The 27128-nt window shown below is 45.4% G+C and overlaps 1 protein-coding gene across 5 annotated transcripts in view; it reads left to right on the forward strand.

Moving 5' to 3' along the window:
* The window catches only part of KANSL1 (KAT8 regulatory NSL complex subunit 1), a 232729-nt gene that overhangs the window by 178554 nt on the left and 27047 nt on the right, over positions 1-27128 (forward strand). For all 5 annotated transcript variants that reach the window (XM_053263249.1, XM_053263248.1, XM_053263247.1 and 2 more), the window contains 2 exons: positions 5658-5762; positions 26487-26602. In XM_053263249.1, coding sequence (XP_053119224.1) covers positions 5658-5762; positions 26487-26602 — 221 coding nt within the window. The remainder of the gene's footprint in view (positions 1-5657; positions 5763-26486; positions 26603-27128) is intronic.

Genomic DNA, 27128 nt, shown 5'->3' on the forward strand with positions numbered 1-27128 from the left:
TTTTATTTATTAAAACATTTAATACAATTTTAAAGCCAAAAATTGCCAAAGAGGTTTACAAGTTAAAATAACAATTGCACACCTGCCTTTTAAACTAGATACAAACAGTGGAGCCTGTCAAAGGTGGAACAGAAAGAGGTTTAGGCCTGTTCTTCAAAAGGAAAGGGCAAAAAAGGAGCCTTGCAAATCTGAGGAAGTGTGTTTCTAAGTTCCTAGGCTGTGACCCTACTTTTTGTGGAGGTTAAGCTAGGCTAGGCTTCACACATGATTACGTCTTTGAAGTTCTCGTTGATGGTTCTGGTTCTCAAGGCTGGGTGGGGGAAGCTCTTATCTAGTTTATCATTCACAATATTAAAGAAAGATGCAAACAGCATATGGAAGCAGTGGTCCCTCTAATTTTTTTCATCTCTGTGCGGAATGAGTTTTGTTCTGGGTGGCAGTATCAAGGCATTGTGTGGGCATGTGAGTTCAGAATGGGGCCGTCCTGATTAAACCTGTGTAGAATCGAAAATGAACTGAGTGGACATCCAAAAACTTCTGCACACGTGCACATGCTCACACCTTTGAGGGAAAAGTGTATGGAAGTAGAGCATGCAAGTTAATCATGAAGTCCACCATGTCCCTTTGCCTTGTGTTGTGATCTCTGAGGCATTGAAGGAGTTCCTGACCACTGGTCTGGCAATACTTTCTTTGTCCGACATTGAAATAATGCTTGAACCAATGTATGTTTTCTCTATATTCTGGATCCCCACAGTAACTGCCTGTCTTCTAGATGGGTTAGAACAGGATTGGGCAAATTTAAGGCCTGTGGGATCCACTTTTTTTCCTGCAATTCTGAGGTCCACCAACCACAGCCAGGTGGTGGACCACAGCAGAATGGTGGCTTGGGGGCATGCATGCATTTTAAAGTTAAGGAACAGGATGCTTGTGGGAGTTGCTCAGCCCAAGAATTTTGTGTTCAGCACCAGAACAGAGTTTAGAGTCCTCCACTCCTGGTTTTCCTCTAAGCATTCTTCATGTCAGCAACCTAATTAATTAATTAATTAATTAATTAATTAATGCCTTTTTGTTGCCATTTAAAATTTGGGGTCAGAAACGTTTGGATCTATTGCAGATCTTCCAAAAGCCTACCAATAGGCAATCTGACTTCTGCCTACCCCGGGTTCGACTAACAGAGGGGTGTCCTGGTTCCTCATGTCTTTTGTGGAGTACAAGAAGAAAGAACAGGCAGATGGGCATGTAGACCACCAACCACTTCCCTTACATGGCAACGTCACTTCCCATTTATGCTTTGAAAATTCCACTGGGTCCTGTCCACTTGAGAGACTTGCTGGTTGAACTGTTAACTGTGCCTGTGATAGAACTATGTATTCTGTACAATGGCGAAGCGGGGGTGGCTCCAAAGGAAAAAGCATTGCTAGATTGTGGATGGTGACAATTTAATTCCAGTTTTCATGCCTCCATTTAACTGACAAAAGAACTTGAACCATGCAGGGATCAAAAGCAGGGAATGTTGCTTTGGTGAAATGATCAGTGTGTGGCAGTGTATTAGTCCAGTTATGACTGGTTTCAAATGAGACATGGACTGAGCACAAAACAGGAAGAAAAGAGATGGAAATATCCTTTGCCAAATCAGAATTTTGGGCAACTACTTCTGCATTTGAAAACGGAAGGTTGTTGTACCAAAATGCTTGCCTGCATCAAAATAGTAAGGCACTGGAAATCCTACAATACACTGAAAGATTTATTGTTTTTAATTGTGGTTTATCCAAAGTCTCTAACTGCTCTTTTGCATTCCTCTTTGTGTGTGTTAGTTTCAAATTGTGACAGGCTATAGACCAAATACATTTAACAGAGTTTGCTATCTGTTTTAGTTTCTTGCAAATATTTTGCTTTTTTTTAAAAAAGGCTCCCTAAAAAGTCTTTCTATCTTATTTTCCTGCACTCTAGGGTATGAATTAGATTATTATTTTTTATTTTTCTGTGTAAGCCACTTTGAGGACTTTAGTTGAAAAGCAGTATATGAATATTTGTTGTTGTTGTAGCAGTAGTACATGTATACAGAGTGTGGGCAGCCTGGGCATTCTTCTGCTTTAAAAGGAGGAGAAAACTAACGGGACAGCTGTTTGGCCACCAATTTTTTCTTTTTCTTTTAAAAAAAAAAAAGTTTCAGAAGAGCCATTGTGGTCATCTGCAGTGGATTTGTGCATTTTTGTGTCATGGTTACTATGTTGTGATACGTAGTAATAATGTTTCTTAAGAATGCTGGAATTTCATCCCAAATGCCTTACAATGAGGAACCACACCTTCAGTTTGTCCATATTGACAGTGGTGGCACATGACACACATATGAACTAGTTCTTGGTTCTCTGAGATTGGATTTCAAACTTCTGCTTGCCCTTCTCAGCCTCAGTTCTATTTATATGTAAAATGGGAACATTTATGGTGGGGTCTATCTCATAGGTTGTAGGATTAATTGAATTATCCTTCTCCATTGCTGCCCCAAGGCTTTGGAACACACTTCCTGCTGAAATAAGAGCCTCCCCATCTCTTACAACTTTTAAAAAGGAAGTCAAGACACATTTGTTCACCCAGGCTTTTAATCAGATCTTGTTTTAATTGTGTTTTTAATAGTTTTAATGTTTTTAATTTTAATTGTTGAAATGTTCTAATCTTTTTATTGGTTTATTGTCTTCTTGTAAACCGCCCAGAGAACTTGCGTTTTGGGCGGTATAAAAATGTGTTAAATAAATAAATAAAATTATCTTGACCAGTTTCAAACTGGCCTTTGGATGGGCTGTGGGGTCAAGACTGCCTTGGTAAGCCTATAGTTTACCTTTGCCTAGAAATCAAGAGGAGTGTAACTCTGTTATTTTGTATCTCTCTGGCTCAGTGGCCTTCAGTACCATTGACCATGGTATCCTTCTGGATTGCCTGGGAGATTTGGGAATAGGCAGCACTGTTTTGCAGTGATTCCATTGAGGCAGAATCCAGATGGTGTCACTTGGAGACTGTTGCTCCATAAAATGGAATTTTTTGTATGGAAGGCTCCATTTTAAATCCATTTACATGAAGCTGTTGGAAAAGATAATCAGGAAATTTGGCGCAGGGTGATGACACCCCTAAATCTGTTTCTCAATTACAGCTTCATTAGATAATGGTATGGCAAGCCTTGACAAAATTTCTTTGAATCTAAGAGCCAGCCCAAAAAATTAGGAGCCAAACAATGAACACTTGACAATATTACTGGACTTAGTGATGGACATTGTAGAAGGGGAGGAAGAATAAATGGGCTTATCTTTACCCCCTTTATAAGTAATATACCTAGAGCAGAAACAGGGCTGGCTGGGACAAATAAAGATTTTATTAAATAACTCAACCTCTGAATATCCTAGTCGAAGTGCCATGGTTAAATTTATAGGAACCCCAATTCCCTGGCACCTGAGATTTGTCAAACTGTGTGGTATCGCTTCCTTGAATGCCTGCCTCCAAGCGGTAATGGGTTGGATAAGGTATAATAAATTGAAGCTGAATCCAAACAAGGCAGGTGCTCATTGTGTATGTCACAATGTGGGTGTCATAATTCTAAATGTGTGATGGATCTTCCTGTCCTGGATGGGATCATCCTCCCATCCCTGAAAGAATAGGTATACTGTCTGGGAGTATTTCTGGATCCGGATCTCTCTCTGATATCTCAGATTGAGGCAGTGACTAGGAGTTGTGGTGTTTTTTATCAGCTTCATCTGTGTCTTTTTCTCGAAGAGAAAGATATTTAAACAACTGTGCTTGTGCTGGTAACCTGTAAGGCTGCCTTTTGAATGTAGTCTGGAAACTTCAGTGGTACAAAAGTTGGCAGCCAGATTGGTCTCCAGGGTAACTTGTAGAAACCACATTATACCTGTTTTAAAATCATTGCAATAGCTGCAAATACGTTTCCAGGTGAAATACAAAGTTCTGGTGATGGCCTTTAAACCTCTAAATGGCTTGGGCCTGGGTTACCTAAGAGAATGGCTCTTTTGTATGATCCTCGACCTCCACTGAGGTCGTCTGGGAAGATCTGCCTGCAGTTGCCACCGACTCTGAGCAGTAACTCAGAGTTGGGCCTTCTCTGTAGCCTTCCCTGAGCTTTGGAATGTGCTCCCTGCCAAGAAATGAGGGTTACCGTCTTTGGCCTTGAAAGCAGATCTTTTTTTGGTCAGTTTTTTGTTGTTGTTGAAGCTTAACTTTTAACTGATTTTAACTGTTTCTGTAATTGCTCTTAATTGTTTATATTTATAAACCACTTTGAGAGCTAATAATGGTGGTATATAAATGTAATAAATAAGGAATTGGTAAAGAATTTTACAAATCCCAGGCACTCTAGAAATGATTCCCTTTTGTTTTAGTTGGAAGAGCTTGTTCTGTGCAGCACGAAAGCTGGCATGCTGTACATTCAACACTTCATGGCCCAAATACAAGGCCACGTCTGTCTTACTCTGCATTCCTTATTCTGGGATAATCAATAGAGCCATTAGTGAAAATTGTATATAAGAAGCACATAAACTCTAGCAAATACAGTTTGCATTCTGCAAACACACATACCCTTCAAACTGTCATTATACATTTCCCTTTCCATTTTGAGACTGGTTCATATTTATAAAGGAGACACACCCACTTCAGTCCATTCCATTCCACAGGTAGCTTGGGTGGTTCTCTGCTAGAATGCTGATTGCTACCATGAGGTAAATGTCAAGTCCTTTGAGTGTTTTGCAACAGATGTGATAGTGCCTCATGCAGGTTTTCTAATAATTGAGTTGTACTAGAAGACATGTGCACCACATTTCAATGCCCTGTTTGTTTCTGAAGTGGCCGAACAATTGTATACTCCCATGAGTGAGGGCCCAAGCATCTTCATAATACAGTATATCAGGAAAGGGCTTATATCCTCTCCACTCCATCCCTCCAAAAGAAGAGAGAAACATGCTTCAGAATACTAGTGATGTGGGCTAAAAAATGTTTAGTTGCTTTATTCATCTGGCTTTTGAATACAGATCCATATTTCTGCAACCTTCATGTACATGCTTTTCTGGAGGAGGGCACAGTTCTGTGTGTGTATTTGTGTGTGAGGAGAAATTAAGAGTTCATTCTAAGTTAAATAAGTAAAAGTTATCACTCCTAGGAAGTGAGCACGTCCTTAATTTAATTTTTTTATCGGTTTAGAAATCCAATATGTTGAAATATTTCTATTATAATAATATCCTAGCGATAAAATGTGTTTCATTCTTGCTCTGGCAGCATCAAATTGGTTTGTAAAATGGCATTTTGGTTCTTTCCTCAAACACAAAGCCTTTGTGTTCGAATCATGTAATCATTAGTTTAAAAGTTCTTCATGTAATCATAAGTTTAAAAGTTCTGCTGAAATGGGCCTTCTCGTATTCCTCTGTATATCTCCAGTGAAGGGATAATGTCTTAGGAAAAGCAGCATTAACTGGTAGATATGGAGGAACCTTGAGGTATGTATATGAGAGGTTTCATAGATAAAATGGGATTTAGAGGAGGAGAAGGGAAAGTATTGATGATATGGTGAAAGAGGCAATAGTAATGATGTAATGGTAGACTTCGTTCTTAGAGTAACCTGGAGGGTAATGACCTGACACAGTGCTACTTGTTTTTTTCAGGGCCTGATACTCCTTGGTGAAACGCCTCCCTCTGAGCCTGTATTAGGTGACTCATCCCACACTCTTAGTACTGACATCAAGCTGGAGCCTGAGATTGACAGACTGGTAAGTAACTGGGTCAGAAGAACTTGTTCAGGTGTGTATCCTTGTGCTGCTGGTATTATATTGGTGTGCCACCTTGAATCAATTTTCTTGCCATTAAGAACACTCTGAGTGTATTCTGCTTATAACAGTGCAGGGAAAAACTATCCTGCTACAAAACAGATATAGCCACCTTATAAAAATATAAATAAACCATCTCCTCTTGGGGGTTATCAGGTTATACTTACCTGGCAGGGAGATACCATTATTATGAAAGTGATTTTCCCAGGGTGAGGCTCATTCATTGCATTCCCAAGTGTGCTAAATTTCCCCCCAGGAATCTGTACTAAGACCAGTGTGTTTTAATTTATTCATAAATGATCTAGAATTTGGGGTAAGCAGCGAGGTGGCCAAATTTGCAGATGACACCAAACTATTTAGGGTAGTAAAATTCAAAATTTCACTAAATTTTGAGGTGCTCCAAAAGGATCTTTCCAAACTTAGGGGAGTGGGCAACAAAATGGCAGATACGGTTCAATGTTCAAGTGCAAAGTGATGCATATTGGACCAGAAAATGCCAACTCCTCATACACGCTGATGGGGTCTGAGCTGTCGGTGGCTGACCATGACAGAGAGCTTGAGATTGTGGCTTGTTGAAAGTGTTGACTCAATGTACGGCAGCTATGAATAAGGCCAATTCCATGCTTGGAATCATCAGGAAGGGGATTGAAAATAAAACTGCCTTTATAATTATATCATAATGCCCTTATACAGTCTATGGTGCGGCCACATATGGAGTACTGTGTACAGTTCTGGTCACCATACCTCAGAAAGGACATTATAGAACTGGAAAAGGTGAAGAAGAGGGCAGCCAAGATGATCAGGAGCCTAGAGCATCTTCCTTATGAGTCAGGCATACAACACTTGGGGCTTTTTAGTTGACTGGGGTATGATAGAGGTCTATAAAATTATGCATGGCATGGAGAGAGAGAAATGTCTCCCCCTCTTGAATAACACTAGAACTGGGATCATCCCATGAAACTGATTGCCAAGAAATTTTGGACCGACAAAAAGAAGTACTGTAGTTTTTCACACAACGCATAATTAACCTATGGAATTCTCAAATCAAATCTCTTTTTATTTTGGTCAGCAACCAGCATGAGATTAAAGCAAATGTAGAAGAGAAGACAATCAAACGACTACAACATGGAATTATCTTCCACAACATGTGGTGACAGGCACCAGCTTGGGTGTCTTAAGAGGAGTTTAGATAAATTCATGGAGGACAGGTCTATCAATGGCTACTAGTCTGAGGGCTATAGGCCACCTCCAGCCTAAGATGCAAGATGCCTCTATATACCAGTTGCAGAGGAGCTACAGCAGGAGAGAGGGCATGCCCATGTGGTGGGCCACTGTGTGAAGCAGGATGCTGGACTTAGATGAGCCCTGGGCCTGATTCAGCTGGGCGGCTGTTATGGATTCTGTCTTTTGGTTTTCCATGTTCACTTGGTATTTAAAAATGATGCATGTTCTGTACTTCTGCAGTTCTCTGTAGAGTGGCAGAGAAGCATCCTGCAAGGTGCTAAGCCCATGGTGGTGCAGTGTACAGGCTCCTACTGCAGATATGAATAGGGTAAAATATAGCTTCCATGCATGTTCAACCATATCAGTGGGTGCTGTTTGCAGACCTGCTGAGTGGTGGTTCCTTATCTACAGATTCACCCATGTATGTAAGCTGTTTCTGTGTGCAAATTGTGTTTGCTGCATCTGAACAATTTGAACAGTTAACAAAAGAGTTAACTTTCTAAAAAAATTACCTGGGCATCAGCAACAATACTCTGGAGAGGTATGTAAGAAAAAGGTAAAACAAAAGGATATGTATGCACGCACGCACGCAACTCCCCTCCCCATAAGGTAGTGTTATCTCGCCCTGGACTCGGAAATGATACACAAGTTAGCCATGATCATTCTCACTCATGTTCATAGACCAGCATTAATATGTTACATAGAATAGTTTCTTCTCAGTGTGTTGCTTCTTTAAAGTTTTCCTGACTTCTGAGTAGCGGCTGGTCAGGCAATTAAGACGTGTGTGTGTGTGTGTGTGTGTGTGTGTGTGTGTGTGTGTGTACATAGCCTATAACTGACTTATACTTCCACTTGTGACTACATAATATTTCCTAGCATCTCAAAGAACTGGACACAGCATTTTCCAAGACTGCATTATTTTGATATTCAGTATGTCATGGGACTGTAATGCAATTTAAAATTCCTAGGTGCTGCAATCACTTTGATTATTTTCAAGAATTTATCTCCTGCCTTTCTGTAAAAGCATGGCATTCAAAGTGGCTTACAAGAAGTTTGTAAACACATTTAAAAACAAAAACAAAAAACCAATCTATAATAAAGCCAGCAATATTATAGCATAGAACAAATTGGCAGTGTGCAGTTAGTCAGGAGAAGCAATCGGAAATCATTTAAGACAGCAGACTGTTGCCCATGGGAAGCAGTCAAGAGCAATTTAAACAGTCGTGCGGTTGTGGAGAAGTAACATTCATAAACAATAGTCTGGTGCAAAGAATTGGAGAAAGTTTTTATCTCTCCCTTTCTCTGTTGGTGGAGGAGGGCATCTAGGGTGGGTTATCTTCACCTACCTTCTCCAGAAGGCAGGGCCTGTGCTAATTAGAGAAGGTTTCAAGAGCCAAGGAGAGGAGATTCCATCCAGACTTTCTGCCCTGCCTGCTCCAGAGAAAGCTGGTCTAACCTCTTCCCTTTTTGAGGCCTATCTTCTTGTACTGTTAGAAACATCATTTCATCTTGTAGCTTTCTTAAGAATTTTTATTTTCTGTTTTATTCCTTTTGTCCTTAATTTTTTTAAAAAGATAATTTTTTCTATCAAATCTGTACACTGCCCCAAACTTTCATCTCTGGGCAGTTTGCAGTGACATAAAACAGGTTAAAACACAGAAAATAACAATCTTAAAACAATTAAAAACCAGTCAGATTAAAAAGCTTGGGTGAATAGATAAGTCTTCAAGCGCTTTTTAAAAGTTGTCAGAGATGGGGAGGCTTGTATTTCAGTAGGGAGTGAATTCCCCAGCCTAGGGGCAGCAATAGATTAGCTCAGGTTATTTTAGATTATCTCTTTTCTGTTAGCTATCTTTTTTTGGACACTGGACACAATAGTTTCCAAGACTGTGCATTATTTTGATATTCATTATGTCACAGGACTGGAATTTCTTCCTCTCCTTCAGTATAAGGCCATGCTAGTTAGATGGACAATACAGTGACAAAGGCACACATTTGCCTTCAGGAAGGGACTGTATTCCAGTCCTTACACAAATATCTCCTACTCCACTGAGTGGAGAACTATCTAGAATCTTTATTGGTTCACCAGTTCAGCAGTGTGTTCAGCACAAAAGCCAGCTGGCTGAGATGTCAAGCCTTCCCAGATAGTTTTCACAGAGATTCTCAGTTGCTTTGGCACACTGGCACTCTACTTTTTTTGCCTTGCCAATCAACACCCAAATTCCCTCAAGTTTTCTGCTTTCAAACCAAGGAGGCAGAGCCAGCAAATACCCTGATGCTGCCTTGGCCAGATGTGCATGTCTGTGCCTTTCCACCCATTCCTGTGTCTCCTCCTATTAAGGATTGGGATCCTGAGAGCCTTGGCCATTCTAGTTGTCCTGTACTGGCTTCATTGACTATAGTTGTGACTGACACCTTTGTGGCCTCTCCTGTGTGACCCACTGCTACTTTCTCAGGAACCAGTTAATGACCCAAACTTACCATGGCTTCAGTTAGCTTCTTGAAGGTTTTTTTTAGCAGAAGCTTTTTAGCAGAATATGGCTGTTCTCATCTGGTTCTCAACACTATTCTGCTTTGCCACTGCCTAGAAGGTTTTTCTTCAGTGGTGCTGAAGGACCGAGGATAAGCCAGCAAGGCTGCAAGCACTCTTCTTTGACGTGGTCTCTGTGCTTTACACGAATGGGCTTTGTGCCTGCGCAGAGACCACATCGGAGCTTCCAAGTTAGAGTTCTGCTTTTTGGTGGTAACCCTGCCCCCTCAGTATATAGGCTGCTGTGCAGGCTGCCCTCTCCAGTCTTTCTTCGTCCGCGATCGAAGACACATCGTTGAGCTCTTCCTTGGTAGATGCTTCGCAAGTACTGCATTCTCCTTCCCTCTTTTCTCCTCATATTAGTTCCGTACTTCCCTTCTTTAGTGTTTTTATTTCACCCCCAGTCCCCCCTCCCCCCTCAGATAACTCTTACTTTAGTTTTCCACCTCATCGTGGCCTTCAGGCCCAGCATCCTGCGGATCCTTCACCTCCGCTTCTCTCCGTTTACCTTCTTCGGCCTATGGCAAAGACTACAAAATTTAAGCAGTGTGGTTGCTGCAAATCCAAGATCCCTTTGACCAACAGCCACAAGCTCTGCCTTTTTTGCCTTGGTGAGTCCCATAAAGTTGGCTCTTGCCTACACTGAGCGGCCTTTACCAAATAGGCGCGCAAGAATCGGGACTCTCGACTTCGTTCTTGGCTTTTGGAACAGTCGTTCCAACCTATGGGCTCGGACAAACTGTCCACCATGCAGGTTTCGTCCAATACCTCTCCTGCAGCCTGGGTCTTACAGCCCATTTTGTCCCCTCCGGGAGTCTCAGCAACTACCCCCTAGGTGAATGTGCCCGTCGATCCCGCAGCTCGGGCTTCGACGTCGATACCGAGGAGTTTGGTGGCAGTGTCGATTTTGATGGCGGCGTTGATTGAACTGCGTTCTATCCAACCGTCCAAAAAGAGAAAGAAGGACCGTCGCGCTCCCTCTGAACCTTTAACAAAAAAGCAGAAGTCATCGCACAATACCAAACGTTGATCCCAAACCCTACACACTAAAATTGTCCTAGATACTAAGGTTGCTTACAGCTCCAGCCCACACAATCCCGTGTACGAGTCCGACCACGACTCTCAGCCTGAAGAGCTCCCTCCCGAACAACCATGCTGCTGGGCCAACCGGGATTTGGAAGCCGCTCTGGATGAGCGCTATGCCAGACAAGTTGAGGAAGAAGCTGATTACTTCTACACTCATCAAGAAATTCGCCAACCCCATTGGGCCTCCACGGCTGCGGAGCCTCCCCTTCGACGTTCTGCCTCCCCTCACTCTTCTATACCGGCCTACTCGGCCTCGGCTTCGCTCCCAAACCCGCCTTCGGAATCAGCAACTTTGCCTCCTTCTCCTCCCTGGACCACATCTCTTCTACCTCCACGGTTTCCACCCAGAAACTCGCCGGTGCAGGCAGCCATGGCTACTATTGCCCCGACTCGAGGCCAATGCCTCAGCTCCGGATTCGACCCCTCCAACCTCTGGTATCGACCGACTCGTCGAACTCGTCTTCAGACGAAGAGGGCCCGGAATCCTCCCTGTCTGATCGGATATCTCTGGGCTCTTCGCCCCACTCTTTATTGCTGGACCCGAGGCCCAGTTCTCCATCGGAGGACTTCCGTATTTATACAGACTTTGTCTCACGTATGGCAGCTTCCCTTCGAGTCCAACTTGCCCAGGGAGACAAATCTGAACCTGACCCTCTCTTTCAATTAATCGAGGAGGATGCCCGCCCATCTGTATCGTTGCCATTGAACCCATCCATTCTTAAAGTAGCCAAGACTTGTTGGATCAAGCCGTTCTCCCTCCCACAAACATCTAAACGGCTTGACTCCTTTTACAAAGTTCATGCATCCACGGAACAGGATGATTCCTTCTTGAAGCAACATCCTTCTATGGATTCGATTGTGGTCGAATCTTCCCTTTCTAAATTCAGGGGCTATTCCTCTTCCACCCCACTCGACAAGGAGAGAAAGAAACCGGACGAGTTTGGAAGACGTTTATACTCAATTGCTTCTTTATTGACTAGAATAACAAATTACCAGGCATACTATGCCAAGTATTAATCCTTTCTTTGGGACCATTCTTGGACCACCTTCCTGAAGAACAGCAGGCCCCAGCCCAGGTCTTCCTCCGGGAGGCCACGCAGGTCTCTAAACAAGAACTACATGCAATTCGCCATTCCACGGAAGGGGCCGCCAAAGTAATGGCAACTTCCATTGCCCTCCGCTGCCACGCCTGGCGCAGATCTCCCAGTCTCACGCCCGATGCCAGATCCAGAGTTGAGGATCTGCCCTGTGATGGCTCCTCCCTATTTGGAGAGAAAACGGATGATACTCTTCAGAAAGTAAAGAAACTGTGTAATACAGCCCGTTACGTGGGCCTTCAACACTCCACAACCCGCCACTATAAACCACAGAAATGGCAACGCCAGCCATGCTCCTCTAAACAATACTATCAACCCCAGGACAAGTCCTTTCGCTCCCACAGATATCAACCTTACAGAAAGCGCTCCAACTTCACCGGATCCAAGATGCAGCACCGATCCAAGGGGTCTCAGCCCTCAACTAAAAGACAATGACTTACACCCTCTGCCCCACTGGGGCACCAGGCTCTCCCCTTTCATCTCCACTTGGGAGAATATCATCACGGACTCCTGGGCCTTGACCATAGTGAGGATAGGTTATGCCATAGAGTTTGCATCCATCCCTCCATACAATCCTCCGTTATCCACTCCACCCACCCCGGCTCTCCTGCAAGAGGTCAACTCTTTACTCTCCAAATCTGCAATAGAACTGGTTCACAATCCACAAACCCCGGGATTCCACTCCCAATACTTCACTGTTCCCAAGCTGGATGGCTCCCTTTGCCCCATTCTGGATCTCCAGGAACTCAACTCCTACATCACCTACCGCAGGTTCCGTATGGTCACAATTCCTACCATCATCTCCCTTCTGCAAAAGAACCAATGGTTCATCCCCATCAATCTCAAGGATGCATATTACCACATCACTATCAGACCTCAGCATCGTCGTTTCCTCCGCTTTCAAATAGCACACAACACATCAATTCCATGCCCTCCCCTTCGGACTGGCATCCGTGCCCCGGGTGTTCACCAAATGCATGGCCTTGGTGGTGGCAGCCCTACAACAACAAAATATTCAGATATTTCCATTTCTCGACGATTGGCTCGTGGTGGCTCACAACCCACAATCGCTCCTCAGAGACCTACACACAGTCATCACCCTCCTCTCCAATCTGGGCCTGCAGGTGAACTACGACAAATCAAAGCTCACACCCTCCAAAACCATAGAATTTCTGGGAATCCTCTTCGACTCTGTGCAATCCAAAATCTTCCTACCTCAACGCAGAATCCAGGCCATCTTGGACTTGTCAACCAACCTACTCTGCCACCCTACCCAATCAGCATGAACAGTGCAGTGCCTGCTAGGACATATGGCCTCCACCACCCATATCCTCCCTCATGCCAGACTACGGGCCAGGGCCCTCCAGCACTGGTTTCTCTCCATGTTCTCTCCTCACGAGGCCTTGCTCACCACCAAACTAATGCTTCTGCCTCGGGTTCTGCACTCCCTTCTGTGGTGGACGGACACAACCAACCTCACCGTCGGCTCCCCCTTCCACCCTCCCCATCCAGCCTTTCTACTCACCACAGATGCATCCTTGGACGGTTGGGGTGCTCATGCCAACAACCACAACATCCACGGCATCTGGACCCTGGCCGAAGCCTCCCATCATGTCAATTATCTCAAACTCTTAGCCATATTCAAAGCCTTGAAAGCCTTCCTTCCCCTGATACGAGGCTCCCACGTCCTCGTTCAGATGGACAATACTACCGCCAAAACTTACCTGAACAGACACGGCAGCACCTCTTCTCCCCCCCTCCTGTTCCTGTCCATGGACCTATGGCTTTGGTGCATTCACCACGATAACATGCCCTTGGCGGTCCACATACAAGGACAAGACAATGTCACAGCGGACAGACTAAGCAGGACTCAAACAACATCTCACAAATGGCAACTACATCAACTACTACACGCTCCGCTCCCTCTTCCGCCATTGGTTCGTCCCAGAAATAGACCTCTTCATGTCAGAGGCGAATGTGCAATGCCACCAGTATTGTTCCAGGTCCAGGATCGGACCCAATTCCCTGGGGGACGCATTTGCCCTACCTTGGACGAACCGCTTCGTCTACGTCTTCCTTCCAATCCCTCTACTTCCTTGAGTCCTTCAGAAGATCTCCCAGGACCACCCACATTGCATCCTCATCGCCCTGTGGTGGCCCAGGCGGCCCTGGTTTCCCCAACTTCTTCGTCTATCCAACCAAGTACCACCACCTCCCGAACATCCCTCGACTCCTCTCCATGCAGAACGGTCGCCTTCTCCATCCAGACCTACAGCATCTCCACCTCACAGCCTGGCACATAGTCCCGCCCTCCTGGCAGACCTGCTACGAATAGTCCAGGCCTCACGCAAACCCTCCACGGTCTCCTCTTACTCCCACAAGTAGACCTGCTTTCAAACCTATCTAAAAGATAGAGAAATTCCCCTACACTCTGTTTCTGTGGCACATATTTGTGCCTACTTACTATCCCTCAAGCAGGCCGGACTTAAAATCCCGTTCTTGTGGGTCCACCTGGCAGCCATAGTGGCTAACTCCCCCACCTCCACACCCTTGTGGTTCCAACACCCTACTGTCAAGTGCTTCCTTAAAGGGCTTACTCACCTTTATCCAGACCTGCCAGTCATGGCCCCTGCTTGGGACCTGACTTTGGTCCTCTCTTTGCTCATGAACGCTCCCTTCGAACCCATGGCTACGATTTCTCTCGACCTCCTTTCCTGTAAGGTGGCCTTCCTCATGGCTTTCACCTCCGCCAGACGGGTCAGTGAACTCAGGGCTCTTAGAGTTGGCCCTCCTTATCTCACCTTCCACAAGGAAAAGGTTGTCCTGCGGCCGGACATTGCCTTTCTTGTGAAGGTAGTCACATCATTTCACCGTTTCCAACCAATCTCCTTACCTGCATTCTTCGCCGAGCTGATGACTGCAGCCGAACGATGCCTCCACACTCTAGACGTCCGAAGGGTGCTCGCCTTCTGCGTCGACCGCACCTCTACCCTTCGAACCTCCAACTCTCTCTTTGTGCTCCATTCTGGACCTAACGGGGCAAACAGGCCTCTGCACAGACCATATCCAGATGGGTGGTGCACACCATCTCCCTGGCATACCAGATCGCCAAGAAGCCTCTTCCACTCTCTCTTAAAGCACATTCAACGAGAGCGGTTGCAGCATCTACTGCCTTTGACAGATCCATTCCCCTAGATGTCATCTGCCAGGCAGCTACGTGGGCGTCAAAGAACTCCTTCATACACCATTACACCCTGGATGTCCAAGCCAGAAAAGACAAGGCGTTTGGCAGCCCGGTGCTACAATCTATCTTCGCCTGATTTTGTCTCCAGGTGAGCATGGCACGGGTGAAACTTGCTATGCGCCCATTCGTGTAAAGCACAGAGACCACGTCGAAGAACGACAGGTTGCTTACCTTCTAGTGGTCATCTGTGCTCTTACACGCCCACTCATCCTCCCCTCTTCTCATGTTTTTTCTGCTAGTCTCTTTCAGATTGCAGACTCAGAAGACTGGAGAGGGAAGCCTGCGCAGTCGCCTATATACCGAGGGGGCGGGGTTACTTCCAAAAAGCAGTTCTCTAGCTTGGAAGCTCCGATGTGGTCTCTGCGCAGGCACAAAGCCCATTCATGTAAGAGCACAGATGACCACTATAAGAACCCAAATTACAGGTAATCAACCTGTCGTTCTTCTTCTGCAAGATAGGCCTCAACCCCAGGTTGAGACGGTGTTAGAGCAGCAAGCTTTTCCTGTCATCTGTACTTTCAAAACCAGAGGGGAAACCTCTGTCGCTTCCTTCAAGGGGCCAAGCTCCTCAAACTACCCACTAGTGGGTTCCCTATATGGGATCTTCATAACCTTTCAAGGGCTTTTCATCTCCACCCTTGTTGAAACCATCAAGCACATCCTTCTTCAGCTACATTCCTTCCAGCTCTATTTCCTCATGGCTCTTTGCCAGCGAGACGTGTCTCATTAATTAACATCTGACACCGACTCAATGGCACAACTTTACCTTTACCATCTGGTAAGAACTCTGCATATTTTCCTAGGATGCGGTTCATATCTGCCTGCAATTGTCTTCTTGTTCCCAAAGTAAACTCAGCATTTTATAGCTCTCAGGACATTTTGTTGCCTTCCTGCGGCCTTCATTCTTTTTATCCTAAGGAGTGGGACTAGCAGAATTTTGACATATGCGGGTCTCTTCATGTGTATTAAAAAAGGGACTACAGAAAATCCCTACAGAAAAAAATCCCTACAGAAAAAAAGAATGCTTTATTTGTATATTTTCTTCCCTCATCCATAGGTAACAGGGTGTCCGCAGCCACCATTGTTAGGTGCATTTAGGCAAGTATTTTGAAAGCATGTAAGATACAACATCCCGAGTCACAACGCACTCCGAAAGATCCACAGCCATATCTGCAGTCCTTTCTATCAGTGCCTCTGAGATTTCCAAAGTAGCTACCTGGACTTGGCCTTCCACACTCACTAAGCACTAACTCTCAATTGGTTTGCCACAGCTCTAGCTGCTTCTGGCCAGAGTGCTTCAGTGGGTACTTCCTCCTTAATAGCTCTGGCCTCCCCTACCCTTGATCTTCTAGCTGTGGTATATCCCATCCAGGATGCCCTCCTCCAGTGGAAGGAACCATTGTTCCCTCTAATAGGGATTCCCAGATGCACTAATCTTTGCTTGTGGATTATGGGAGTTGCAGTCAACAACATCTGGGAAATCCAGCCCAGATGGGGAGTAGCCTGCCTGTCTGCTTGTCTGTTGCCAGGTTCCAGCTGGCTGGCTGCCAGCCTCCCAGGTTGAATTGCACCACCTGTTGCTTGTCCTGGGAGCTGCTGGTGGGATGAGTGGTTTTCGGGGCTTGCAGGCTTAAAAACAAGGGGGCTGGCCTTTGGGCCAGGCCTTTGAGGGTGGGACTGAGGGCTCGGGGGTTGGGTTGTGCCAGGCCTTTTGCAAGTATGTGTTTGGGCTCTCTTGAGTGGGATGGTGCTGGGGGTGCTCCCGGCAGTTGTGGGGCAGCTATTACTGTAGCTAGTACAGCAGCTAGTACTGTAGTGGTGAGGAATAGAAGAATTGGCGCTGGCAGAGCAGCTGACTGTTATAGGGGAAGGGAAAACTGTAATTTAGTAACTGTTTCCACTTCCAACTGCTTTGTCAACTTTCAGGCCTCGGGGAGCAGCTCCAACAACCCACAGAGTCTGGCCTTGCTCCTCTGCAATGCCAGGTCAGTTCAGAATAAGACCGAAATTGTCCACGATTTGATTCTGGATGAGGGAGCTGGCCTGGCATGTATAACTGAGACCTAGTTTGGGGAGGCAAGTGGTCCAGTGTGGGCCCAGCTTCTCCCTCCAGGTTACTCTGTCATGGAGCAGGCTAGGGGAAGTGGGTGGGGGTGGAGTGGCTGTGGTCCATAAGAATACCATCTCCCTTACCAGGGTCCTTGTGAGACGGTTGACTTATATTGAGTGCATATTTTTGAGCCTGGGAACTAGGGATAGATTGGGGATTCTGTTGGTGTACCGTCCACCCCGCTGCCCAACTGACTCCCTAACTGAGCTGACAGAGCTCGAGTTGGTGTTGGAGTCTCCTAGACTTTTGGTGCTGGGGCACTTCAATATTCACTTTGAGGCTGGCTCATCTGGTGCGGCTCAGGAGTTCATAGCGGCCATGACAACTATGGGCCTATCCCAATCAATTTCTGAACCAAATCATGTTGCCAGCCACGCACTCGATTTGGTCTTTTTTTTAAATCAGGGAGGTGTTTCGTGGGTGGGGGATCCGTTGGTTTCCCCCTTGTCATGGATGAACCACTACCTGGTTAAGGTTAGTTTCACAGCCGCAATCCACCCCTGCAGGAGTGGTGGACCTATTGGGATGGTCCGTCCAAAAAGGCTGCTGGACCCAGTAGGATTTCAAAAGGCCTTGAAGGATTTTGATGTTGTTGCGGCTGGTGGTTCTGTCGATGCCCTAGTGGGAACCTGGAACAGAGAACTCACCAGGGCAGTAGACATGATTGCTCCTAAGCGTCCCTTCCGACCTGCTTAAAAAATGGCCCCTTGGTATACTGAGGAGTTGCGGGGGCTGAAGCAGTTGGGTAGGTGACTAGAATGCAAGTGGAGAAGAACTCGGTTAGGATCTAACAGGATACAGCATGTGACCCATTTGAAGACTTATGCAATGGCAGTGTGTGCAGCGAAAAAGAGATCTTGGTCTGTGGACATTGTGACTGCAGGTTCGTGCTCAGCAGAGCTATCTCGGGTTGTGAGGAGTTTAGTCTCTGCTCCTTCTACTTCAAATCAGTCCCTGGGGTCATTCTCCTGTGACACTTTTAATGGGTTCTTTGAGAACAAGATCTCCTCTGTTCGGGCTCCACTATTTCTGCAAGGTCTATGGAGGAGGTGTCCAGCAATCCTTCTTGCAATATTAGGTTGGATCAGTTTCAATCTGTGACTCCTGAGGATGTGGACAAGCTGCTTGGGGCGGTGCGGCCTACCACCTGTTCTCTGGATCCTTGCCCAACTTGGCTGCTTCTATCTAGCAGGGAGATTGTTGGAGGTGGCCTAGTTAATATCATAAATGCATTGCTGAGAGAGGGTAGGGTGCCTTCTTGTCTGAAGGAGGCAGTGGTTAGACCACTACTTAAGAAGCTTTCCCTGGACCCCTTAGCGATGGATAGTTACAGGCCAATCTCAAATCTCCCTTGGTTGGGCAAGGTGATTGAGAGGGTGGTAGCCAACCAGCTCCAGGCAGTTTTGGAGGAAATGGGTTATCTAGATCCATTTCAAACTGGCTTTAGAGCTGGCTGTGGGATTGAGACAGCCTTGGTCGGCCTGATGGATGACCTTTACCGGAGAGCTGGCAGAAGGAGTGTGACTCTGCTGGTTCTTCTGGATCTCTCAGTGGCATTCGATACCATCGACCATGGTATCCTTCTGGATCTCCTGGGGGAGTTGGGGATAGGGGGCACTGCTTTGCAGTGGTTCCACTCCTATCGCTCGGGTAGATTCCAGATGGTGAAGCTTGGTGACAGTTGCTCCTCAAAACAGGAGCTGTTATATGGAGTCCCTCAGGGCTCCATTCTGTCACCATTGCTTTTCAATATCTACATGAAACCTCTGGGTGAGGTCATCAGGAGTTTTGGTGCTGAGTGTTATCAGTATGCTGATGACACCCAAATCGACTTCTCCTTTTCATCTTCAGGAAATGGCACTCATTCTCTAAATGCCTTCCTACAAGCAGTAATGGGCTGGATGAAGGACAAATTGAAGCTAAATCCGAGCAAGATGGAGGTGCTCATTGTGGGGGCTCAGAATCTGAGGGGTGGGTTAGATCTTCCTTTGCTGGATGGGGTTACACTCCCCCAGAAGGAGTAGGTGTGCAGCTTGTGACTACTCCTGGACCCAGGCCTCAGCTTGGTATCTCAAGTGGAGGCCATGGCCAGGAGTGCTTTCTATCAGCTCCTGCTGATTCAACAGCTGCACCCATTCCTTGAAGAGGACTATCTTAAGACAGTGGTGCATCAGCCGGTAACCTCCAGACTTGACTATTGCAATGAGCTCTACGTGGGGCTGCCTTTGTACGTAGTCCAGAAACTTCACTTAGTTCAAAATGCAGCAGCCAGACTGGTCTCCAGGGTAACACGGAGATACCATATTATGCCTGTTTTAAAACAGTTGAACAGGCTGCTGATATGTTTCTGGACAAAATGCAGATGTTTTTGGGCAAAATGCTGGTTATTAGCTTTAAAGGCCTGAACGGCTTGGGTCTGAGTTACCTTAAAGAGCACCTTCTTCTGTCTGATCCCCATCGCATGTTGTGGTCATCTGGAGAGGTTCGTCTCCAGTTACCACCGGTTCGTCTGGTGGCGACACAGAGGTGGGCCTTCTGTGTAGCTGCTCCTGGGCTATGGAATGCACTCCTGGCAGAAATCCGTAATTTGAGTTCATTACTGTCTTTCAGGAGATGTTTGGCCTGGCCTTCCAGGGTTTTTAAACTGCTGTTAACTGTTTTAAATTGTTCTAATGGTTGCCCTGGTTTTCCAGGGTTTTGTAGCTGTTTGAATGTTTAATTGGTTTTATTCTGTTTTTACATGGTTTTTTAAAATCGTTAACTGGTTTTAATTGTTTTTATTCTGTTGTAAACTGCCCTGAGCCATTTTGGAAGGGCAGTATATAAATCAGTCAATCAATATGAATCAGCAATCAAATAAATAAATAAGGAACACTGGGAAATACCAGGAAGGCTGCTTCTTGTTTGTGGTATGGAGGGCACCCAGACCCACTCAGTAATCTGAGGCATGGCTGGCTACTGAGTTGGAATGTATAGGAGCAGGCTCTTCCTCCCCATGTTGGTCTGGGGTGCCTTTTGCCTTTTTCAACTGTCCACCTTTTATCAGAGTGAACAATGCTTCATGCCCTTTTCTCCTCCTCCAGAGTGAATTTATCTTTTCTGAGTGCCTCTTCTGATTTTGGCTTTAACATAAAAACTGGGTGGGGTCTCCTCTCCTTGGCTCTTAAAGCTTCCCTAATTAGCATAGGCCCTATCTTCTCAAACAAGTAGGTGAAGATAACCTATTCTGGATGCCCTCCATATCACCAAAAAGAAGAAACCTTTGTGGTAAATTCCAGTATTCCTTTCTCCTGCATTTTGGAGTAGCATACATGAATACTCATGTGCACTTTGGAGCAGCCTGGCCCAGACTGACTCAGATTCAGAGATCAAACTACGTTAAGTGCCTTCAGACCAGTCTTTGGGCTGAAATGTCAACATACACTGAGGGAAATAAGTATTTGATCCCCTGCTGATTTTGTCCGTTTGCCCTCTGACACAGAAATGACCAGGCTATAATTGGAATGGTAGGTTTATTGTAGCTGTGAGAGACAGAATAACAACAAACAAACTCTCAAAAGCCCAGTGCCCAAAAGTCAGCGATGGATTTGCATTGTAGTGAGGGAAATAAGTATTCGATCCCCTACCAACCAGCAAGATTTCAGGCTCCCAGGTGTCTTTTCACTATATGCAGGTAACTAGATGAGATGAGGAACACCCTCTGTAAGGGAGTGCTCCTAATCCCAGCTTGTTACAGTACCTGTATAAAAGACACCTGTCCATAGAAGCAACCAATCACTCAGCTTCCAAACTCACCACCATGCCCAAGACCAAAGAGCTGTCGAAGGATGTCAGGGACAAGGTTGTAGACCTGCACAAGGCTGGACTGGGCTACAAGACTATCGCCAAGCAGCTTGGTGAGAAGGTGACTACAGTTGGCACGATAACTCTCAAATGGAAGAAACACAAAATAATTGTCAATCTCCCTCGGTCTGGGGCTCCATGCAAGATCTCACCTCGTGGAGTTGCAATGATCATGAGAACGGTGACAAAGCAGCCCAGAACTACATGGGGGGAACTTGTCAATGATCTCAGGGCAGCTGGAACCATAGTCACCAAGAAAACAATTGGTAACACACTACGCCGTGAAGGACTGAAATCTTGCAGTGCCCGCAAGGTCCCCCTGCTCAAGGCAGCACATGTACAGGCCCGTCTGCAGTTTGCCAATGCACATCTGAATGATCCAGAGGAGAACTGGGCAAAAGTGCTGTGGTCAGATGAGACCAAAATCAAGCTCTTTGGCATCAACTCAACTCGCCGTGTGTGGAGGAGGAGGAATGCTGCCTATGAGCCCAAGAACACCATCCCCACCGTCAAACATGGAGGTGGACACATTATACTTTGGGGGTGTTTTTCTGCTAAGGGGACAGGACACCTTCACCACATCGAAGAGACGATGGACGGGACCATGTACCGTCAGATCTTGGGTGAGCACCTCCTTCCCTCAGCCAGGGCATTGAGAATGGGTCGTGGATGGGTATTCCAGCATGACAATGACCCAAAACACACAGCCAAGGCAACAAAGGAGTGGCTCAAGAAGAAGCACATGAAGGTCCTGGAGTGGCCCAGCTAGTCTCCAGACCTTAATCCCATAGAAAATCTGTGGAAGGAGCTGAAGGTTCGGGTTGCCAAACATCAGCCTTGAAACCTTTCTGACTTGGAGAGGATCTGCAAAGAGGAGTGGGACAACATCCCTCCTGGGTTGTGTGCAAACCTGGTGGCCAACTACAAGAAACGTCTGACCTCTGTGACTGCCAACAAGGGTTTTGCCACCAAGTACTAAGACATCTTTTGTGAAGGGATCGAATACTTATTTCCCTCATTACAATGCAAATCCATCACTGACTTTTGGGCACTGGGCTTTTGAGGGTTTGTTCGTTGTTGTTCTGTCTCTCACAGCTACAATAAACCTACCATTCCAATTATAGTCTGGTCATTTCTGTGTCAGAGGGCAAACGGACAAAATCAGCAGGGGATCAAATACTTATTTCCCTCACTGTATGTGCATCTTAACATGAGTGACCAGGTGTCTGGACATCTTAGGGACATTTTTAACCTGCATGCAAGTAAGTTATCTGACAATGGTCTTTGGTCTTAAATGCTAAGGAGCAAGGGGCATAGCATTATGGTATGTATGGAAGGACCTATAGGTCAGTAGCAGAGCATATGCTTTGCATGCAGGGAGGTCTCTGGTTTGATCCCTGGCACCTTGTGTGGCAAGGCTGGGGGAGACATCTGCCTAAATTCACAAAGGGTACTGCCAGGCAGTCTAGATAATACAGGGCTAAGTGGATTTAGAATAAGGCAGCTTTTTTCTTTTTGTTTTTGACCCAGGAAATGCTGTGCCCGTAATAATACAGCCAGTCGGCTATTTGCCCAGACAGGTTGCAAATTGCCTGGCTGAAATCATGGTAAATTTTGTCTGTACACCTCTGTTCTTGGAACAGGCTGAACAACTTGCAGTTTAACATTGATTGCCAGAGGACTGCCGCTAATTTTTAAGCTTTGATCAGAGGTCATTAACCTGCAAATTACTCTTTGTACAATAATGTATGCAGATACTAAGAAAAATATACAGGGCAGGCTGCAAACTATATTTGGTAGTGTTAGGCAATGCTGGACAGATGTTGCCAGGGCAGCAGTGAGGAATGTTAGTCAGCTCTTGAAATGTCTTGAGGTGGGCTTTGATATCTCAGGAGAGATAGATAGATAGATAGATAGATAGATAGATAGATACTCTCTCTCTCTCTCTCACTCACACACACACACACACTCTCTCTCTCTCTCTCTTATTTATTTATTTATTTATTTATTTAGCGGGGGGGGGATAATCTGGCAATCTGTATTTGAATTACAGGTGGCCAAAGGGGGCCAAGCTATAAGGGATTTGTAGATTTCATCAAGAAATCTTCCTATCTTAGATACATACGAAGTTGTCTTATACTTGGTCAGACCATTGGTCCATCTTTCACTGACTGGCAGAGGCTTCTCAAAATTTCCGGCAGGCATCTTTCCCAGCCATACCTGGAGATAGATGCCAGGGATTGAACCTGGGACCTTCTGCATGCAAAGCAGGGATTCCACTACTGAGCTGCGTCCCCACCCCCAAAAGAGGCATACATGGATCTTCCATCCAAAAGCTGACCACATCAAGGCCTGCTTAGTTTCCACAAGGTGGCTGTATTGTGTGCCCTTCGACCATGCTCTGGAACCAAAGAGCGTGGGCTGCCACCTAGATTGGGCATCTAGCCCAATATCACCTATTGTGCCACTGGCTCTCCAAGGTCTCAGACCAGAGCTATTTTCTGTCATATCATCTGACAACTAGGTAGAGATATCAGGGATTTAACTTCAGGCTTCAGAACAGGCAAAGCTCTATTTTTATTTTTAAGGAGGATAGCACTACCTTCCCTTTTTGAGACCTGATTCAGGAATCTTATCTGCTCTGCTTGGATATCTAAGGACACTTGCCCACTGTTCAGAGATCCCATCTTGATGCCATGAGTTGGTGCATACTTTGGCCTTTGGGGTGGGCCCCTCATTCTGGCACCCACTCTTTACAGAATGTGGTCTGTTCTATTCAGCCTTAAAAAGCATCTCAGTGCTATTGCTCCCAGTCTAACAAATGTTGTGTACGTGTGTAGAAAGGCCTTCTTCAGGTGGACGTCTGAAGTGGAACAGATCCAGTAATACATGCATAATCCATACATCTCTTTCCCTCCCTCACCACTTAAGACCTTTAAAATATATGCCACTCTGTAATTGTAAACCCCCTGCTAACTGAGCAAAGAGACACCTTTCAAAAGTGGTGATTCTCTTATATTTAGCAAGGGGAGAGCAACTGGCCCTGTCCAACCCCAGCACAGCATCTCTCCAGTGGTTGTTGCTGGTGTCTACCTTGTGTTTCATTTTAGATTGTGAGCCCTTTGAGGACAGGGGACCATCTTATTTATGTATTATTATTTTTTCTATGTGAACCTATTTCTATTTTTCTATTCCACTTTGAGAATTTTGTTGAAGAGCAGTATATAAATATTTGTCGTCAAATAGTAGTAATTTCAGATCTGTTTGCCAAGTTCTTTTTTGTTAAGTTGTCCTGGGATATGGAATTCTGCATCTTAAGATGTTTGAAGGGTTAACTCGTGTTTTGTTAATTTCATTTAAAGAATCTGAGGTGCCATGCAAATACTCCTATTCATTACACTGTTAAAAATAACATTGCTGAAGACAAAACATGCATATAAATTCAGACATTTAAGCCAAAACACAGTCTGAACATGAGATAGTTGCATACTGTTGCTCAATTTCAGCTATTCAGACATTTAATTGTAACTAGCTGGGCCGGGCGCAGAGCATCTGTGCCTCCGGTTGGCCCACCGACCTGCCTCCGCCTTTTTTCTCTCCCCCGCCCCCACTTTCTGGCTGGCGGCTTCTCCCCCCGCCCGGCCAATTGCCCTTCCTGGCTGCTTTCTGGCCTGCCGGCCACTGTTTTCTTCACCCACTGGCCACTGAACTGCCACACCTGGGATTAGCCATGGGTATGCCTTAGAGAATATATAGATATTTTCTCCAAATGTCTTCAAAAACATGAGAGCTAGAAACTTGGGTTTAGAAAGGAATAGCTTGGGATGATGAGATTTTTGACAGGGTTTGAGGGCAGTACGCTTGCTGCCTACTCAATATTAAGATATGCAAGGATAATCCATGGAACAGTTAATGTGATTTTGTTTCCGAGAAGAGAGGTACAACTTCTGGAGTAGCTTTTGGAGGCTTATATATCTATAAAATGTGTTTGTCATGTGTTATGTATGTACCTCTATTGTCTAAAATTAATGTGGGAAGGGGTCCTCAGGTATGGCAACTGACTTCCATAAGGAGAGATCGCATGGCAAATAAACAACCAAACATTAGAAAGAAAGAAACCTGGCTGGCTGCCTTTACTCCAAAGAAAAGCTTTCCTTGAAGACCACCTGTGCAGCTTCTTCGAAGGCTAAATAATTTGCTGTATCTAAGAACATAAGAACAGCTCTAGTGTATCAGCTGTGCCCAAGGCCCATCTAGTCCAGCATCCTGTCTCACACAGTGGCCTACCAGAAGCCTCTGGGAACCCCACAGGCAAGAGGTGAGGGCATGCCCTTGCTCTTGTTCCCCTGAAACTGGTATTTAGAGGCATCTTGCCTCTGAGGCTGAAGGTGACCTATAGCCACCAGACTAGTAGCTATTGATAGACCTGTCCTCCGTGAATTTGTCTAAGCCCGTTTTTAAAGCCATCCAGGCTGGTGGCTGTTACCACATCCCTTGGCAGTTCCATATATTAATTATGTGCTGTGTGAAAGAAGTACTTCCCTCCCCTCTGTTGGTCCTAAATTTCCTGGCCTTCAGCTTCATGGAATAACTTCATGGAATAACCCTGGTTCTAGTATTGTGAGGGGAGAGAAAAATTTCTTTCAATCCATTCTCTACTTCATGTATAATTTTATACACCTCTATCATGTCTTCCCAGATTTGCCTCTTTTCCAAACTAAAAAGCCCCAGATGCTATAGCCTTCCCTTATAAGGAAGGTGCTCTAGGCCCCTGATCATCTTGGTTGCCCTCTTCTGCACCATCTCCAGTTCTACCACGTCCTCCTTAAGATACGGTGACCAGAACTGTATGCAGTACGCCAAATGTGGTTATGCCAAATGTAGTCACACCGTAGATTTGTATGAGGACATTATAATAATAGCATTTTTATTCTGAATCCCCTTCCTAATGATCCCTAGCATGGAATTTGCCTTTTTCCACAGTTGCCGCACACTGAGTCGACACTTTCAACGAGCTGTCCTCCGCAACACCAAGATCTTTCTCCTGGTCATTCACCGACAGCTCAGATTGCATCAGTGTATATGTGAAGTGTGTGTTATTTTTTGCCCTAATATGTATCACTTTACACTTACATTGAACCGCATTCAGCATTTTGTCACCCAGTTTGAAGAGATCTTTTTGGATGGAGCTCCTCACAATCTGTTTTGGTTTTCACTTCCCTAAATAATTCAGTGTCATCTGCAAATTTGGCCACTTAACTGCTTACCCCCAAAAGGTCTCCTTAGGTGTCCCTGACTCTGTGGGGCTTTGAAGTAATCAGGCCATACTCATCATGGTGTTGTACTCCCTGTTGCTTAAAGGCAAAAACACAACAGTTGCAGAGGCAACAAACTAACCCTCCCTGAGTCCAGGTGCCAAATCACTCTAGATTATTTGTAGTACCATGCCATATCAAGAAACGGGAGAGGCAATATTCTTGCTGTCTAGGAATCTTCGCTTCTGACACAATTTTTCCTCCCTTCTTTACCACAGGGCACTTCTGTCTCCCAGTCATCAGAGAACCTTTGTACATCTATTGGTAATTCCCTAGAGTCCCTACCTGCCAAAACCTGTGGAGTGCTGAGACCAGTCAATGGAGTTATTAACACGTAAGGCACTTGCAAGGAGAATTCTTTGGAGAATATATATGCTCCTAAAAGGGCATTTTCAGCAGTACCCTTGATGTGTACTAGGGCTTGTAACTCTATGTGACTTAATAGTGGCTAATATTTTACAGCATTGGTTCAAAGTCAGCTTTTACTTTTCTCAAACATCATACCATCTGTCTAGAAATGGTCTGAGAATTGAAGAGGGAACAGAACTTCCTTAGTCTTGAGAAGAATAGGGTAAAGGAGAATTAGTGGAAAGTGCAGAAAAGATGGAATCATGATAGTTCGAACAAAGGTTCCGAGTAAGAAGTATTTGAGTGGTTTGAAGACTAGAGAGAAAACCTGAGTTGCTGGCGAGTGCAAAGGTATTTCAGGTATAGTGTGGCAGAAGATGTGAAGCAAAAATGGGGAGCAGGTGTTGGAATAGTGTGAACCAATGTACTTCTTCTAAGCAAAGAGCAAAAAACTGAGGGCAGGAAGGGCATGTGTGAGAATAGGGAGAAATGGAGAGCCTTAGCTGGTACTC

This window comes from Hemicordylus capensis, chromosome 6 (genome assembly GCF_027244095.1).
Source record: "Hemicordylus capensis ecotype Gifberg chromosome 6, rHemCap1.1.pri, whole genome shotgun sequence".
In the NCBI taxonomy this organism is placed as follows: Eukaryota; Metazoa; Chordata; class Lepidosauria; order Squamata; family Cordylidae; genus Hemicordylus; species Hemicordylus capensis.